The sequence below is a fragment of the Phodopus roborovskii genome, unplaced genomic scaffold (assembly GCF_943737965.1).
Source record: "Phodopus roborovskii unplaced genomic scaffold, PHOROB, whole genome shotgun sequence".
In the NCBI taxonomy this organism is placed as follows: Eukaryota; Metazoa; Chordata; class Mammalia; order Rodentia; family Cricetidae; genus Phodopus; species Phodopus roborovskii.
In genome coordinates, this window is record NW_026126625.1 from 4,202,350 (window position 1) to 4,218,061 (window position 15,712).

General features: G+C 45.0%; 1 protein-coding gene across 1 annotated transcript in view; it reads right to left on the bottom strand.

Moving 5' to 3' along the window:
• Ntrk3 (neurotrophic receptor tyrosine kinase 3) overlaps positions 1-15,712 on the bottom strand; it is a 357,015-nt gene that overhangs the window by 232,901 nt on the left and 108,402 nt on the right. Inside the window, exons 5-11 of the mRNA XM_051206601.1 lie at positions 14,350-14,507; positions 13,177-13,319; positions 12,627-12,768; positions 11,881-12,177; positions 5,410-5,433; positions 4,019-4,083; positions 3,013-3,115 (exon numbers count right to left, since the gene is read on the bottom strand). Of these exons, the coding sequence (XP_051062558.1) occupies positions 3,013-3,115; positions 4,019-4,083; positions 5,410-5,433; positions 11,881-12,177; positions 12,627-12,768; positions 13,177-13,319; positions 14,350-14,507 (932 nt within the window). The remainder of the gene's footprint in view (positions 1-3,012; positions 3,116-4,018; positions 4,084-5,409; positions 5,434-11,880; positions 12,178-12,626; positions 12,769-13,176; positions 13,320-14,349; positions 14,508-15,712) is intronic.

Consider the following 15,712-nt stretch of genomic DNA (forward strand, 5'->3'; position numbering starts at 1 on the left):
ATATCCCAATGTCCTTAAAGGCAGTGTACTATACGCTTGGACACCAGCCTCTGGCACTAATGGTAAGTGGCAGAACCTTGATGGGGTCAAGCCTAAAAGGAGGAAGCTAGGTCATTAACAATATGACTTGAAGTAGATATTGGGATCTCAGTCTCCTTCTGTCTTTCTCTTGGCTTCCATGCCACTGTGAGGTGAGTACCATGCTCTATCACAATGATGGACTGAGTATCAGTGAATTAAAATCCTTCAAAACCATGATCCAAAAGTAACTTTTCCTCCAATATGTTGATTTCCTAAAATATTTTGTCACAACAGAGGGAAGCTAACTAACTCAGCCAATTACCTACATATCACAGCACTCAGCAACCCCAAAGCTAAGTAATAGTATTCTTAACTTACACTAAAGAAAATAGAGGCTCTGAGAAAGTAAGGAACCGTATGTAAGTCAATGAGAAAATATGGATTCCCACCCAGAATTGTAATTTCAAGCCTGAAAAGAGAGTGTATGTAAAGAGATGTGGGAGCCTTCAGAAATGCATGCTGTCACTTCCTCCCTAGACTTGGCTGTTCAGTGTGATAGCCTCTAGTACAAACTTGACTGGCTTTAGAATCACCTAAGAGATTGAGGCCACCCTTGATGTGTCAGTAAATATGTTTCAGAAAGAACTGAGGAAGAATAACCCACTTAGAATATGAGTGACATCATCCCATGAACTGAAGGTTTAAAAGAGGGAATTAATATCTCCATCACAGTGAACTGAGAGGTAAGGGGCCCCTGCCATCTGTTCTCACCCCTATGAATTCTAACAGAGCCTCCAACCATGATGAACTTCAAAACAGTAATAAAATAAAAAAAAAAACTCTTGTTAGTGATCTGGTTGTAGCAATTAAAATTAAAAGTAACGTTCATTGACAATTAAAAATGTGATCAAGATCAGAGAGATGCAAGATTAATTCTAAAGCGTCAGTCCTGAACACACCATTTCTCTCCATTTGCCCCTAGCTGCAAGTTGCCTGACTTTAGAAAAGGAGATGTTTTATTTCTACCTGTGAGGACACATCCTCCTTGACACACCAGGACTAAATACGACAGCTCATCCTGGAAAAGGAGATCAGGGGATGGGAGATGGCAAGGACAGCTGAGAGGAGGCACCGCCCTGAATGCTGCCTAATCCATCCGACATGGGACACACTGTTCCAGAAACAGGATGACAATTAATAGGAAAAATCTGCTCTCACATCACTGCCAAGCCTGTTTCAGGGTCTCAGCTGCTGGTATGCCTCCTTGGGGGAAGAACAATAATGCCCCATTCTTCCTTTCAGTCCACATCCTAATGTTTTCTTGTGGAGAAGAAGGAAAAGGTTGCAGAAAAAATATATAGCATCAGTGCTCATAGCCAAGGGCCCAAGGATTACCCAAGACAGAAGACTTTGAGTCACTCAGCAGCCATCCCATCTAAACCTGGGGAGCTCTATTTGACAAATGGTAAGTGCTGGTAGAAAAAGTGTCTTCAATCAAAGTGCCTGAGAGTAGTCTGGACTTATTTGAGCCATTAAAAACCTATTTCCTCTTTGGAAATTACCAGCATATGTATTTCTCTTGGTCAAAATATTTCAAATTACTCACAAACACTGGATGTATAATTCAAAGGTAGAACCATTCATGAGACCCCTAAGTTCAATCCTGAATGCCACAAAATAGGAAGAAAGGAAGGAAGATGAGGAGGAGGTAAGGGTAGGAGGAACAAGAGGAGAGGAGGGAAGAAAAGTTAGGAAATGGGAGAGGATGAAGAGAGGAAGGCAGAGAAGGAAAAGAAAACTTGGCTTGCCTTCATCCATGACATAATCTAACTCATCAAAAGCAAGGAGTTCAGAGGCAGAAGACTCCAGGACCACCAGTCTCTCTGGCCCTACATTTCAACCTTTAGTCATCTCTGGGCAGCTCTATATGCTAGCGCTCCTAATTTTTAAGGGAGACCCAGAATCTTGAGAATATAATTAAATCTAGCTCCTTCACCAAGTACAGCCACTCAAACATTTCCTTTTGCACTTGAATCCATGGAATGCTGTTCCTGTGAATGTCACTCATGTTCTCTGTTTTAACCCCTGAGCCCCAAGGTCAGGACTTTGCCACAGAAACTAGCTTCTAGTATTAAAGCCTTAGGAGTTCCTTTATCTGGATTTCATAATGTCACCAGCAAACATCAGCATGAATGTTGCTTAGGTAACCTTTAATTCCCCCTCCCTGCCCACCTCTGCCAACATCAGCCATGCATGGCAGCTCCAGCTGGGAAGACATCTTGAAAATCAGGTTTCAATTCTGATATCAGTAGTACCCAGTTTCTTTCAAATCATTTGGCGACATCCATCTCTGAGACTATGCAGGTGGATACCAATTCACCATGTTAACTCCTTTCATGCCAGATGTCTCACAGGAGCTTTGGCAGAACACCACATCAAGGCACTCCACATCTACCATATTGGGGTCCCATACTCTATACGTGGAAGCTGGCTAGCAGATTTACAAACTGTGTTGCTCTTGGCATCCATTCCCGGTCTCTGTGTAGAATTATGTGCTAAGCTCCAACAGCACAGGCAGCTTTTCAATACCAGAGTTCACTGCCCTGCATCTCACTGTGCTAAGTCACAATATGATTCTAAAGATAGGTACAGACAAAAGATCACTCAAATGTGGTGTCCCTTAGACTTCCACTAGTGAAAAGAAATTGCCATTTGCCTCATAGCCAACTTCCTGCTCAAACTGTCCTCATCACCAAGTCCATTTGAGCAACCAGTTTTCAGCATCCCTATTTGGTTCCCATAGATCCCAACACAGTCTTCAGCCCATAATTACCCAGAACAGGGTACAGAGAGTGATCTCCACCGGGACTCCTGAGATACAATGACCAGAGACAATTTCAGAGAAGACATAGAAGTGAAAACAGCATCTTTTGATGAAAAGGAGCTATGTTTCCACTACGGAACTTTTGGAACTAAAATGTGCCACCTTACCCTTCATTCCAAATTTGGACCGGCGACCGTACTTGTTGATCATGATAAAGAGAACCACTAGAAGGACACAGGCAAAGGCAGCAAGTCCGACTGCTATGGATACCTATTAGGAATCAAACAGAGATGGTCAGGAGCAGCGACAGGAAGCCTCGGAGCCTCTAAAGTAATGCGTGTGCCCAATGAGAAACAGTTTCAGCAGAATAGGGTCCCCTAAAACCTTTGCTACTGAGGCGTCTGCAACCTGATATCTAAATGCCACACGCAACCAGGACACCAATGCATAGAACAATGCCATGGCACAATGTCAAAATATTGGGCAACTCTGGAGGAACGTCTTTAGAAGTGGTTTATGAGACTCTAAGAGAACTTTAAGACTTTTCTTTAAAAAATAAAAATGAATAAGCTTGGTTATGGGAGGTTCCCTGATTCAATACTCTGAGCCCTTCTTACCTGGAGACTATTCTATGAGTACAATAGAAAGCTGAAAGAAACTTCTGTCTAGGGTTTTAATTAGCAAGTAAATTGGGTATCTTTACACTGAAATCCTCATGTAGTATTTCTACTCAGAGAGGTCTAGGAGTTTTGGAAACAACAGACCCCTTTCTTCTTCTCCCCAGGAAAACCTCAGACTTGAGACACACACGGGAAAACCTATCCAAAGAGATTCTCTGAGTAATTTGAGGTGGTGTAGAAGGTTTGCCCAGTCAGTAGGCCTTGCAAGCCTGCTGGGCCTGGCTCACAACAGACTGGGAATTTCAAACTGTTCTCTTCCAAGCCCTAGGGCTTTGAGCTGGTCCTTAAAGGCCTCTTCAAACAATGAGGCACTCCCATCAAACAAGAACAGTTCAAACCACCTCAAAGGAAATTATCCTCACTGTGCTTTTCTTTCTACCACTGGTACTGAGGCTCCAAGTATGAGACTTATGTGGGAAAGTTAGCACCTGGATTGAAGCCTGAAAAGGGTTCTACCCTTCAGTATTTTCCTCTTAATCAGGAAGAAACTCACCCCAAAAGTGTCTTCCTCTGGTTTGTGGGTCACAGTGATAGGGGGTGTCGGGCTCGTATCAGACTCTGAAAAGAAATACAAAGGAGAAGATGGCAGTTAGCTTACCACCCTGCCCTGTCCTTGGGAGGCAGGTCCCTAGAGCCACCCTCCTAGCTGAGCAGACACCCTCGGGGACTGAGGGAGTCCCAGGATAGCTACCTGCCTCATGTTTCAGTGCTACCAAAACATCTCAAAAGAATGCAGACCTCCTAATCCCGGCCCAGAGAACACACCACCCTGAATTGCATGACAGGAACGATGAAAATGGCTTGGAATCCTAACTAACATGGTGATTAGATTTTAACAGTGGCAGCAGCCATCACTGACATTGTTACTCCTTGTTTAGGGTACCTCTTCCATTTTCCCTTCCTGTCTCATCCCTTCCTTCTTTCACTCTAACTCTTCAGTGAAAGCCAGACTCACATCTTAATGAACAGTCCTCTAGCCATTCCCCTAACACTGATTTCAGAACACAATGGCAATTAGAATTGAACAACATTCAATGGACCAGAAAACACCATTGGGGGTCATCCTCTATCTGCCATCACATCATGTAAGAAACGGTCCCAGCTCTGATTCTCTTAAGGGACACCTGTGGGATTATACGATGCTTTTCATGACCAAGAACAAGTGAAGGAGTCACAGTTGGCATTTACACTTGTGCCAAATGGCCAGGCTATTCCTAAATAGGGTTGTTCTACCATTTCTGTCCAATTTCAGGCCCAATTGAACAGAAATGGCAGTGGCTGCTGCTGCTCCTATCATGGGGGAGTAATCAAGAAGAAAGAAAAACCCCAACTCCTTCAAAGATTGTCCAGAGTTCTCCTCAACTCTATTATAAACTGGACTTCAATGATGCCATTCAAGGACATGTGAGCTCCTGAGAAACACTTCTACCCAAGGTAGGTTCTAGCCAAATGCTTGATCTCTTAAGGCGGGTGAGAAACATGAGCAAGTTTACAGGCTTTACGTTTTCTCTGAGGTGACCAGTGGGGGTCTACCTAGGCACATGAAATCTATTGGTCACCTTCTGCAGCCTCTTTTCAGCCAGGTAGAGAGATTGGCATACCTTACAAAATGCCCAGAGTGGGGCAAAGTGGGGATAGAGTTCAGCTTTAGAATACTGCCTAACCCTGTATTTAATCCTAGTACAAAATGAGGAAGTTGGTAGTCCTCTAGGAAAAACTATGATCCAGGGAAACTACCCAGGAAAAGTGGGCCTAGAACTTCAAGATATGCCAACACCTTCAACTGCCAAGGGGCTGGAAACATTAACTAGGCAAAAGGGCAATCTGAATTTCACAGGCCCCAAACTATCAGGACAAAAGAGTTTCAAATCCAAGCAGACTTACCAAAGTCAAAGAAATCTGTGCTTTCTGAAGGAGGGAAAAAAGAACAAAGAGGTAATTAACAAATATAATAATAACAAAAAAATCAGTTGTAGTATAGGATAGCCTTCTAGCTATGACCTCTCCCACTTACAATTCCCCATTCCCACAGCAAGGGACACTTAGAAATCCTTCCTAAATCACCCTTTCCAGCCACTGCACAACCTCTTCAGGGAATATTCCTCCAAATGGAGGCTCTACAGATGCAGCTGGTGGCTTCAAAGAAGGAAGGCCACCTGCAAGCTAACAACCAAGCTAGTTTCAGTGTGAGGCAGAGAGCTGAAACCCTAGCCACTTCCCTGCCCACAGCTGTCCCTCCTTCAGGTACTAGAACACTGGAGATGGCACTAGGGAGCAGCTCCAGCTTTAACACTAAATTTCCTTCCCTCAATATGTGGTCACTAAGAAGCTTGGGAGACCACCCCCCAACAGCCACCAGAATCTTATCATCCATGTGGACATGTGTTATATGCACTTTGACTCAGAGAAATGGCTCCCCCAGTAATGAAAGCTAACCCTCAACTGGGCATTAATTATGAGCCAGGGCCTGTGTTCAGTGCTTCCGGTGTTACTGTCCTTCAAGCCTTATGAAGAATACCCGAGTTGTAGAGATTAACTAATTGAGTACCATTCATCTAGAAAGAGATTGGAGTTGATTCTAATCTAAGACTGGGCTCTTAAGCACTCTACCAGCACTGCTCATACTTGAGCACAAAATAGAACGAATCACCAGGAGGTGACTGGCACCACCCTCCACTAAAAGGAATGAGAATTTCTTATAGGAATGGACAATTTCATATATGGGACAGGAAAATAAAAGATGTGCTTCACCAGAAAACAAAGTGCTTGAAGATATATGGTCCTGGGAAGAGAAAGTGGGCAGTGATGCATGGGTGAAATGTTTGCTAACATGGTGTGTTATGGACCGCACCATGTTGCCTCACAACACATATGACTAAGTTGTAACTCCAGTACTTGAGGATGTTACTGTATTTGGAGATGAGGTACATAAGTGAAAATGAGGCCATTTGGGGTCCATATAAGAAAAAATTAGAGCACAGATGTGCTCAGAGGGGAGGCTTAGTAAAGATGCAGAAAAGACACACCTACAAGCTAAGGAGAGAGGCCTTGGAAGAATGCAAGCCTGACAACAGTTGCTGTCAGATTCCCAATCTCCAGAACTGTAATAAAGTGGACTTTTGCTATTTAAGAAACACAGTCTATACCACTTTGCTATTACAAACCCAGACAACAAATACAGGAATCGCAAAAAACACCCACAAGTGCTTTATATATAACAATGTGTAATTGAACAAATGAATGGGGGGGAATCTCTTCTTCACAGTAGAATTCCAGCTAATAAATGGAAGGTTGGAAGCAGAAACCACCATCATTTGACAAATACTATAGTAATAAATGCTAAGGCATGAATCATCAATGAATGTTAAAAATTGTTGTATGAAGAGATGAGAAACAAGCTATTTGTGTCCTTTCAAATCATTATTCTGATAAACTAAGGGTGAAATAAGGCACTGTGCAGTGGAGGACTTTGGCAAACATCATCTTGACCAAGCGATAAAGTTGACCTCACCACTGATAAGCCATGTCAACATCCTACATTCTTCAACTGGATGGACCAAAAGAGGTGGAGAAATACTTCCATGTGTGTGGGGGGACAGGAATAAAGAAAAGGAAAGTGAAAAACTGGAATTTAATCATGAGAAATAGATAAGAAAAACTCTGTAACAACTAGAGACTTTTCTTTAGAGATCACTGAGGGCCTATCACAGCATCAAAGGAACTGAGGTTATAGTGTGGAAACTAAATTTGATATCTAATCCTAGGTGTGATCCTACAAAACACGGGGCACTGATGGGGCCTCTGACCACCTGTCAACAGTCTATAAATTAGATAATGCTGCTAAACCAATATCCTGGTTCTGAGACCCAGGTTGTGGCTGGATGAGACAGTGACATCTGTGGAGGCCCAGTGAAGAGAAGAGGGTACTTTGCAGCGTTTTGTAACTCTTGCCTTTTTTAGAGCCCAAGTTATTTCAAAGTGAAGTGAAATCACATGAGGACTAGGTCCTTAACCCAGAGTTTCTGATTCATGAAGTCTGCCTGCATCTTGAGAGATTGTATGTGTTGCTGAAGATGGAAGGCCTCACACATGCTAGGCAAGCTCTCTACCACCAAACCAAGTCACCAGGCCCTGGTGCTATCTAAGCAAACCCTCTACTGCTGAGTCATATATCCATCTCCACACTGATGCAGTCTGAACAAGACCTCTACCACTGAGCCATGTCCCTAGCCCGGAGAATTTGCCCTAATTCTCAGGTGATAATGAAGTTGCCAATCCCTCTGGAAGGGACAGCACCACACTACCACTTCCTGTCACAAGCCTACCAGGCCCTGAAATATAAGAACAAATCATTTACTGGCTGGCTCATCAGTTGCTTCGCTGATTCACTTGCTGTGGTCCTACCCTTGGTCAAGCCCTTTTAGGAACTGTAGCCATATGAACTAGTAGGTACTTGTCTATCACTATTTTCAGGCAAGGGGTTGCTTCTGTGTAGTCCATCAGGAAAGGTTCACTTTCAGCAACTGTTGTCTGGCTGGATTTTTGTTTCCTGTTCTGTACAACTGTGGGGAAGATATGGCTTGGGGGATAATAGAGGAAATGGGGTTTTTGCATAGGCTTCAGAGCATGAAAAGAAAGACGAGCCAGATTAATCAACAGTATCCACCTACTTTATATTTCTCAGCAGGCTCCCATTTATCAGAGAATATTTTTCCAGCAGCCAAATATTTTGGCCAAGTGTTTGAACCCTGTAATCTCAAAGTCAGCCTACGATTTTGAGCATAAATCACAAGTCCTTTGCTAGAGCCAGGCAGCATACACACATGCAGTAAGCACATGAATTTTGGAACAGGGAGACATGTTGGCTGCTCTCTAACCTTAGCAGGAATTCACACATTTATACAGGGGGAAAAAAGATACTAAAAATTGTCTTCTTATGACCGCTACCACAGGCTGGAACAAGGACAGAACCAGCAGGATCAGAACTGGGCAGTGGATGGATGCATATGATTGCTATAGCCCCAAACAATAACTCTCCAAGAAACTCTCTCTCTCTCTCTCTCTCTCTCTCTCTCTCTCTCTCTCTCTCTCTCTCTCTCTCTCTCTCTCTCTCTGTGTGTGTGTGTGTGTGTGTGTTTACACACATGCATGCATGTGTAAGAGAAAGAATGCATGGCATGTGATGGGAGATGTCAATGTGCATGTATATATGATCTGTGTGCACAGTTGTGTGTGTGCATGTGGAAGCTAGATGGCTCGCTGAACAGGGAGCTCACCATTTCAGCTAGGTGGACTGCTCAGCAAGCTCTCAGGATCAGTCTGCCTTGTCGCTGCCTCCCCCATGCTCTGGGGTTATAGTCATGTACATCATGTCTGGTTTTTTAAAATGGGTTCTTGTATAGCGAGGGCTTTTTTCCATTAGAGTAATTCTCCAGCCCCTCATCAAAACTTTTTCTTAAATAAGATTTGTTTTCATTAGGTTTGTTTTTGTGTGCCATAGAGGCCATAAAAGGCCATCAGGTCCCACCCAGGTGGCTTTGAGACATGAGATGTGAGTGCAACAAGAGCCCTTAACCACCAAGCCATCTCTCCCGACACCTCCATCATAACTTTTGAGGGAGAAGCAAGTGAAATAGCTTGTCTAAGGTCACAGCTTACAAGTAATTGTACCAGCACCTGAACTCTGGTTTGCTGGTCCATAGTCACTACCCTAACCTACCCTGGAACTACCTGTTAGAATTTTCTACCTGGACTAAGAATGACTACTGACCTGGAACTCCTGAATTCTCCTCATCTCTGCACCCCCAAAACCATAACAAGAGCCAATAGCAATGAAGTGTTTTATTTGTCCCAGTATACTGCTGAATGAACGTCTTTGTTCTTCAGTGCAACCTAAGCAGGGGCTACTGTAATCATTCCCATTCACAGGCAAAGAAGCAGAGGCATTGAGCAGTTTCTCCCTTGCACAGAACCCAGAGAGCTGTCCATGTGCTAAGCCAGTCTAGCATCCTGGGTTACCTATCTGAAAGACTAACAGATGTATGGGACTTGTATCTAAATCTGCCCAACCTCAGAGATCTGGCTCTTAGCCATAGCACTTGGCTGCTTGGGAATGAGAAAAACAAACACATGATAAATAAGATGCCTTAACACTCTCAGGCCAACAAAGAAGAGTGGGATCCACAGGCTGCTGTTGCCGCCAGCACAAGGTTGAGCTGAGAGGGCTGTAGGTTATTCCTGCCTGCTCCTCCAGATAATTTACTCTTCTGAACACTGAGATATCTTGTCACTTGACATGGCTGGCCCATCTTTTCTGCCACTGCCCTTTCAATCATCCATCAATTCCTTTAGCACAAAGGTTCATGAAACAAGCAAACTTCTCCGCAGAGGGGTTCATCCTGAATTATGGACAAGCTAAGTGTGCCACTTTCTTTTTCCAGCTTCTCTGGGGTTCTGTCCTCACTGCTTCCCTCCTCCTGGGGTTGACTTGCCAAGAGGGCTAATAGTAGCTGACTGCGAAGGAGGGATTGCCAAAGTCACCTGGGGAACTGAAAACCCTTCTCTACAGGACTCACCCCTGAGTCTCTGATTCATGAGGATGAAGGGAGACTGAGAATTTGAATTTTAACTCATCCCCAGGTGTTACTGACTCTGGTTGTCTAGGAACCTTGATAACCAAGCCTGGGACACATTGACAACCAACTATGGTGAATATACCTGTAAGTAAAGAGGCTGCCTACATGGCTGGAGGATACTGAGGTACTGCTTTCTCCTGAGAGAAGAGAGGGTAAAAGGAAGACTACACCCCTCACATCACCCATTGCCCCTGCTGCCCTGTACCTTTCAGAACACTCTCTGCAGGAAGGAGCTCAAAGTGGCTCACCACCATTTTTAATATTCTTGAGCTCTCTCCATGTCCCAGGAGCTTCCCTTTGGAAACAGAAATGCTATTTCACTTTACCCATCGTGGAGTAGAGATGCAGATAGGTTATAGGGGTCATACTGGCTCTTGGTGTCAACAACTTTGTGGGCCTTGAAAGCAGATTATCTCCATACAGAAAAGCCACTAATGCCACATTGCAGGCCAGGACTCTTCTTCCAGCCAAAAGAGAGCCCTCTGTGGTCCCTGGTGGGAAATGTCTTTAGGTGAGCACACTTGGGTGGTGTTGGGAAGATCAGGGCTTAGAGAGTGCTAGGGTCTCAACAATCAGCCCATTACCAACCTTTTCTGAGAATTAGATCATCATTCCCTGGACTCAGTGACAGGCCTTTGGGACACCATTTAGCCTCATGTCTCCCATGTCACTTGTGGGGCACCAATTTTCCTTCCCTTACATTGTGATAAATAAGCTCCCCACAGCCAGCACCCTGCAGTTATTTGTAACTATAAAATCATGTTCCTCCAGACAGACATCGTATGGTGATAGCTTTTGGAGCCTCCCCACTTTGGAAGTGTGCGGTTCAGTCCTTATACTTCTCTTTGTCCCTTTAGGACCTCTCACCTCTGAGGATTGAGGATCAGGTAGTCACATAGTCTGTTTCCAGCACAAACCACAAAAGTCACCAAAGACACACAGCTGTGTGGGCATCAGCTCCATAACCCACCAAGCAATGCTGCAACCAGCCTTTCTTTTCTTGTTTTGGACTTTTCTTCTTCTCCAACTTCAGGAAGGTGTTTGGACAGATTGAAAGAGGCAGAATCACCTCCCCAAGTTCAGAGTCAGTGTGACATTTGCACCATCAGTATCTGGTAGCATCAGCAACTTCCCTTCTAAGTTACCATGGAACAAGAGGCAATTCCAAGGCAAGCCTTGCTGCTGACTAGCTGACTGGAGCTTGAGAGAGTGATCTGTTAAATGTGAGGTTGATTTGAACCAACTCTGAAGTTCACTGCGATGAAGAATCACTGAGCTATTATAGCATATCAAGCCTCCATCTTAACTCATTCAAAAACCATCAAACACTTAGGGGAGCAATGCAGTCACTCTTGTGCCTATTTCACAGCTGATGGCATTGAGGCTTCAGACAAGCCTACTGTCAAGCCCAACATAGCATGCTCAGGTAAGACACTGAGTCAAAATTCATTACCATATTATCCATCTCTAAAATCCCTGGTTTCTCTACTATAATACAGGACATCTCTATATGTACAGCAGGTTTGGGGGTGGAATCCTGGAGGTAGTTGTGGTAGCCATGGAAAATGGAGGTTATCCTAGTTAGCACAAGGTGCAGATGATGTCTGCCCCTATCCCAGTGTGAGTTCAGTTAGTTAGGTAACTGTGGTCATCAGTGCTGCCTCTTCTTTCAAATTGCACCCCTTCCCCAGCTCCGAGAAGAAATGGGTGCATGTCTCACCTGGAAAGGGCTCCTTAAGGAAGTGTCCATTGATGGTCTGATTGGCTGTGCCCAGGGCATTCTTAGCAATGAGGGTGTAGTTGCCATTGTTGTAGTGGGTGGGCTTGTTGAAGAGCAGGCAGCCCTCAGAGACCTCACCCTCCTGGTAGTAGTCCATGTGAATGATCTTGGACTCCCTCAGTGGCTGCCCATTGTACAGCCAGTGCAGCGTGGGTGTCGGGTTGCCACGCACCACAAACTCAATGCAATGCTCCAGGCGTACCTCAGGCTCCACCAGGCTCACCACACGTGGGGGGTCTGTGGGGAAAAGCAAGCTGAACTCGAGGACATAGTCTCCTATGCACTGAAGAAGCCTTCTAGGAAGCAGGATGGGGATCCCACTTCTCACCCTCCTCTGAAAAGGCTGGGTAAAGCCAAGTTCCCACCACCAGCCAAGAGAGGAGAAGAGACGTATGTCTTTATCTAAGCTCCCTAGATCTATCTTAGCTGGAGCTCCCCTCTTGAGTCTTTTCAGGGATGCCAACTGTAGAACTGAATTGCAGAGGTATACCATCCACTGAGGGTCAAAGAAATTCTTTCCTGGGTTTATTGTCCCAGAACTTATTTTTCAGTTTTGCCTTATGAAACCCTTACTGCCTTTGTTGAAAGACTAGGGTTGGGGTTCTAGATCAGACCTACCAATGGACCTGCCCCATCCCCAGCCTCCTCCTGGTACCTCTCTGTCGTCCATGATGGCATGCACTTACAGTAGACAGTGAGAGCAACACTGGCATTGCTCATGCCCACCACGTTCTCTGCAATGCACGTCAGGGTGAAACCATTGTCCTCGCTTGTCACATTCACCAGGGTCAAGTTGATGGCGTGTACATTGGTCCAGTTCAGATTGGTCTGAAAACCCCAACCAGAAGATAATAACCAAACCATTTGTCCAAAAATGGCTTCCTTTTCTAACCCCTAACACCTCCAGAAATCAAGCAAAGGGTGAATGAAATCTAGCTAATGAAGATACATGACCATGTTCTAGATTCTTTATAATTCAGTTGATCCTCACATTAATACTAGGTAGTAAGTGGGAAAATTGTTTTTTTTTTAATTTTTCTTTTGCTAAAGAAAAAACAAAGTACAGAAAGTTGAGTACCACAGCAAAGACTGAAATGACAAGAAATCATGACATCTAGATAGAATCTGAGGCTGGGTTTCTTCCCAGAGGGACAGGATCACAATTTCCCCCTCGTCTTTTTAACTAAGGGGTACCCGGTTCTTCATTCTTGCTGTCCCTGGTCTTATGATGCCTACCTGGTGGGTGTTGATGGACTGCAGACCAGTGACTATCCAATCCACATCAGGCAAGGGGGAGCCAGAGCCATTGCAAGTGATTACAGCATTGTCTCCTTCTCGGACGGTCAGGTTGACGTGGCTCACACTGATCTCAGGGAGGTCTGGGAGGATGGAGAGGAGAGGGAGGAAAAAGTCAGAAAACAGTACACAGAGAAGCTTCGCCCCTGAGCCCTTCTTGCCTTGCCCCGTGACAACTCTAGCACAACTTGCTTGAGCTCATGTGATAGTAACCTCCTGACCATTACTATCAATTTGACAAGCTCTAGAATCACCTGAGGGAGTCATGCCTGAGGGAATATCTAGGTTAAGTTAACTGAAGTAGGAAGACACCATATTACAGGCTGGGTCCTGAACTGAGTAAAAAGAAAAAAGTGAGTTAAGCACCAGCATTCCTTCCTCTCTGCTTCCCCACTGTGAATACAAAGTGGTCAACTCCTCGAATTCCGCTAGGTGGCCTGATTTCCCTGCCCTGGTGGGCTGTACTGTCAAACTGTGGGCCAAAACAAACTCTCCCTTCTTTAAGTTGCTTTTCTAGGATCAATGTGAAAAGTGATGACCATAACCCCATCCCAACCCCCTCCCCGCGCTGGTCCACAGACCCTCCTCTGTAGACCTCAGAATGAAGCACATACACTTCTACACAGCGGGCTGTGAGTGCTGCACCTATTCATGGAATGCCATTGCAGCAACTGAACCTAGAGTTTCAACCTGTTGGGGCACTGAGTCTCACAAACTGGTGTGTGTCAGGATCCTGTGGGAACTAGGGATTCAATTCTCTAGTGTCTAGTTGGGCATAGGAGCTAGGCCTCTAGAAAACAGCTGGGAAGCTCCTGGTATGGGAACACCAGAGGCTGCACATTAAGACATGCAACTTCATGTTTGATTGGCAGGTGACTCGGAGAGAAAGGGAATCTGATCTGTGGACTCCTTTCAGCGTTCCCGCTAGCCTTCCCGCAGCTGGCTCAAGACAGTAACTATGACCAACAAGGGAAAGGTCAGTCTGATCCGTACCCACTGCAGAGGTCAAGGCTGGAGATGGCTGGGAAGGAGACCCTGGCAGGCCAGCCTCAGGCCCAGCCCTTTCTCTGGGGTGTATGCTGGCCAGACGAGGCAATGCTGCTGCTCACTCACCACACTGACTGATGTTCATGCGGAAGAGAGGGAGTTGGGAGCCATCAGCACTGATGCAGTAAAGACTCTGGCTGTCCAGCCGGGCCTCCCCCTGCTCCTGCCACAGCTGCATCCAGCGGATGTCACAGCTGCAGTTGAAGAAGTTCTGCTCCAGTCTCCTGTGGGCAAGAAGAGAGGGGAAGGAATCCCTGAACGGTGGATGACCTAGCTCCCTCCCAGGGCTGAGGCCAATGGGCCCCTACTGTTCCTCCTTGAAATAAGCCAGACTCAGACAATCACCAAGTTTCCTTGCATTCATGAATCCTAGACTTCATATAGATGCACAAAACCATGAGAGGAGAAAGAGACAGGGAGAGGGGAAGAGTAAGAAACTAGCTGGAGGAACAAGGAGAAAGAGAAGGACATCTGGGAGTGAATATGGTCAAATGTATGTTACACCTGAACTAAATTATCTTAATGGAGTCCATCACTATGTACAATGGACATACCCCAATAAAAAATTTAAAAATAGTAAAGGAAAAAGGCTGGGGAGGTAGCTTAGCTGATAAAGGACTCGACATTCATACATGAGAATGGGAGTTTTGATTCCCAGCACCTATAAAAATGATGTAAATGCCAAGTGGGCAGGGTGGCCAACCTGTAATCCCAGCACTCAGGAGGTAGAGACACCAGATTCCTAGAACAAACTCACTAGTCAGAATAGCTGGCATCGGTGAGCTCCAGATTCCACCAAGGAAAGCAGTCAACAGCAGCCTCAGCACTCACAGGCAGGTGCACACATCCTCACATATGCTTATGCCCACATACATACACATACCCGTGCCGTGCATGCACACACACACCACACACACCATACACACACACACACACACACACACACACACCACACACCATACACACACACACACACACACACACTCACACTACACATGCATGCAAATGAAATAAAAATAATAGCAAAGGAAAGAAGGGGTTAAATGAGTTCACAAAAGAAGCAATAGAAATAACAAATAATAAATACATAGCATTAAGTCCATGCACTTAGTTTCAAAAGTAATAATTTCACTGAAAAGACACATTTTATCCTCACTTAAATCACTGGACAAAGAGGCCTTTCTACATGTGTCAAGCTGAGATGCTTGTCTTCATCTTCTTAAAATCTCCCAGTGGCTTCCCTTTTTGCTGGAATTAAAAAACCTATGAAACCTGAGTTTCTCCATCGCCTTCCTGATGTCATCTGCTCCTTATCATCAGCAAAGCCATACTCAACCTATGCTTCTCCATCATCCTGGGATGTCACCTCCAACTTATCCATGCCCCTATCCAGCCACACACCTCCTGACTCACCTCACATCCAACCACA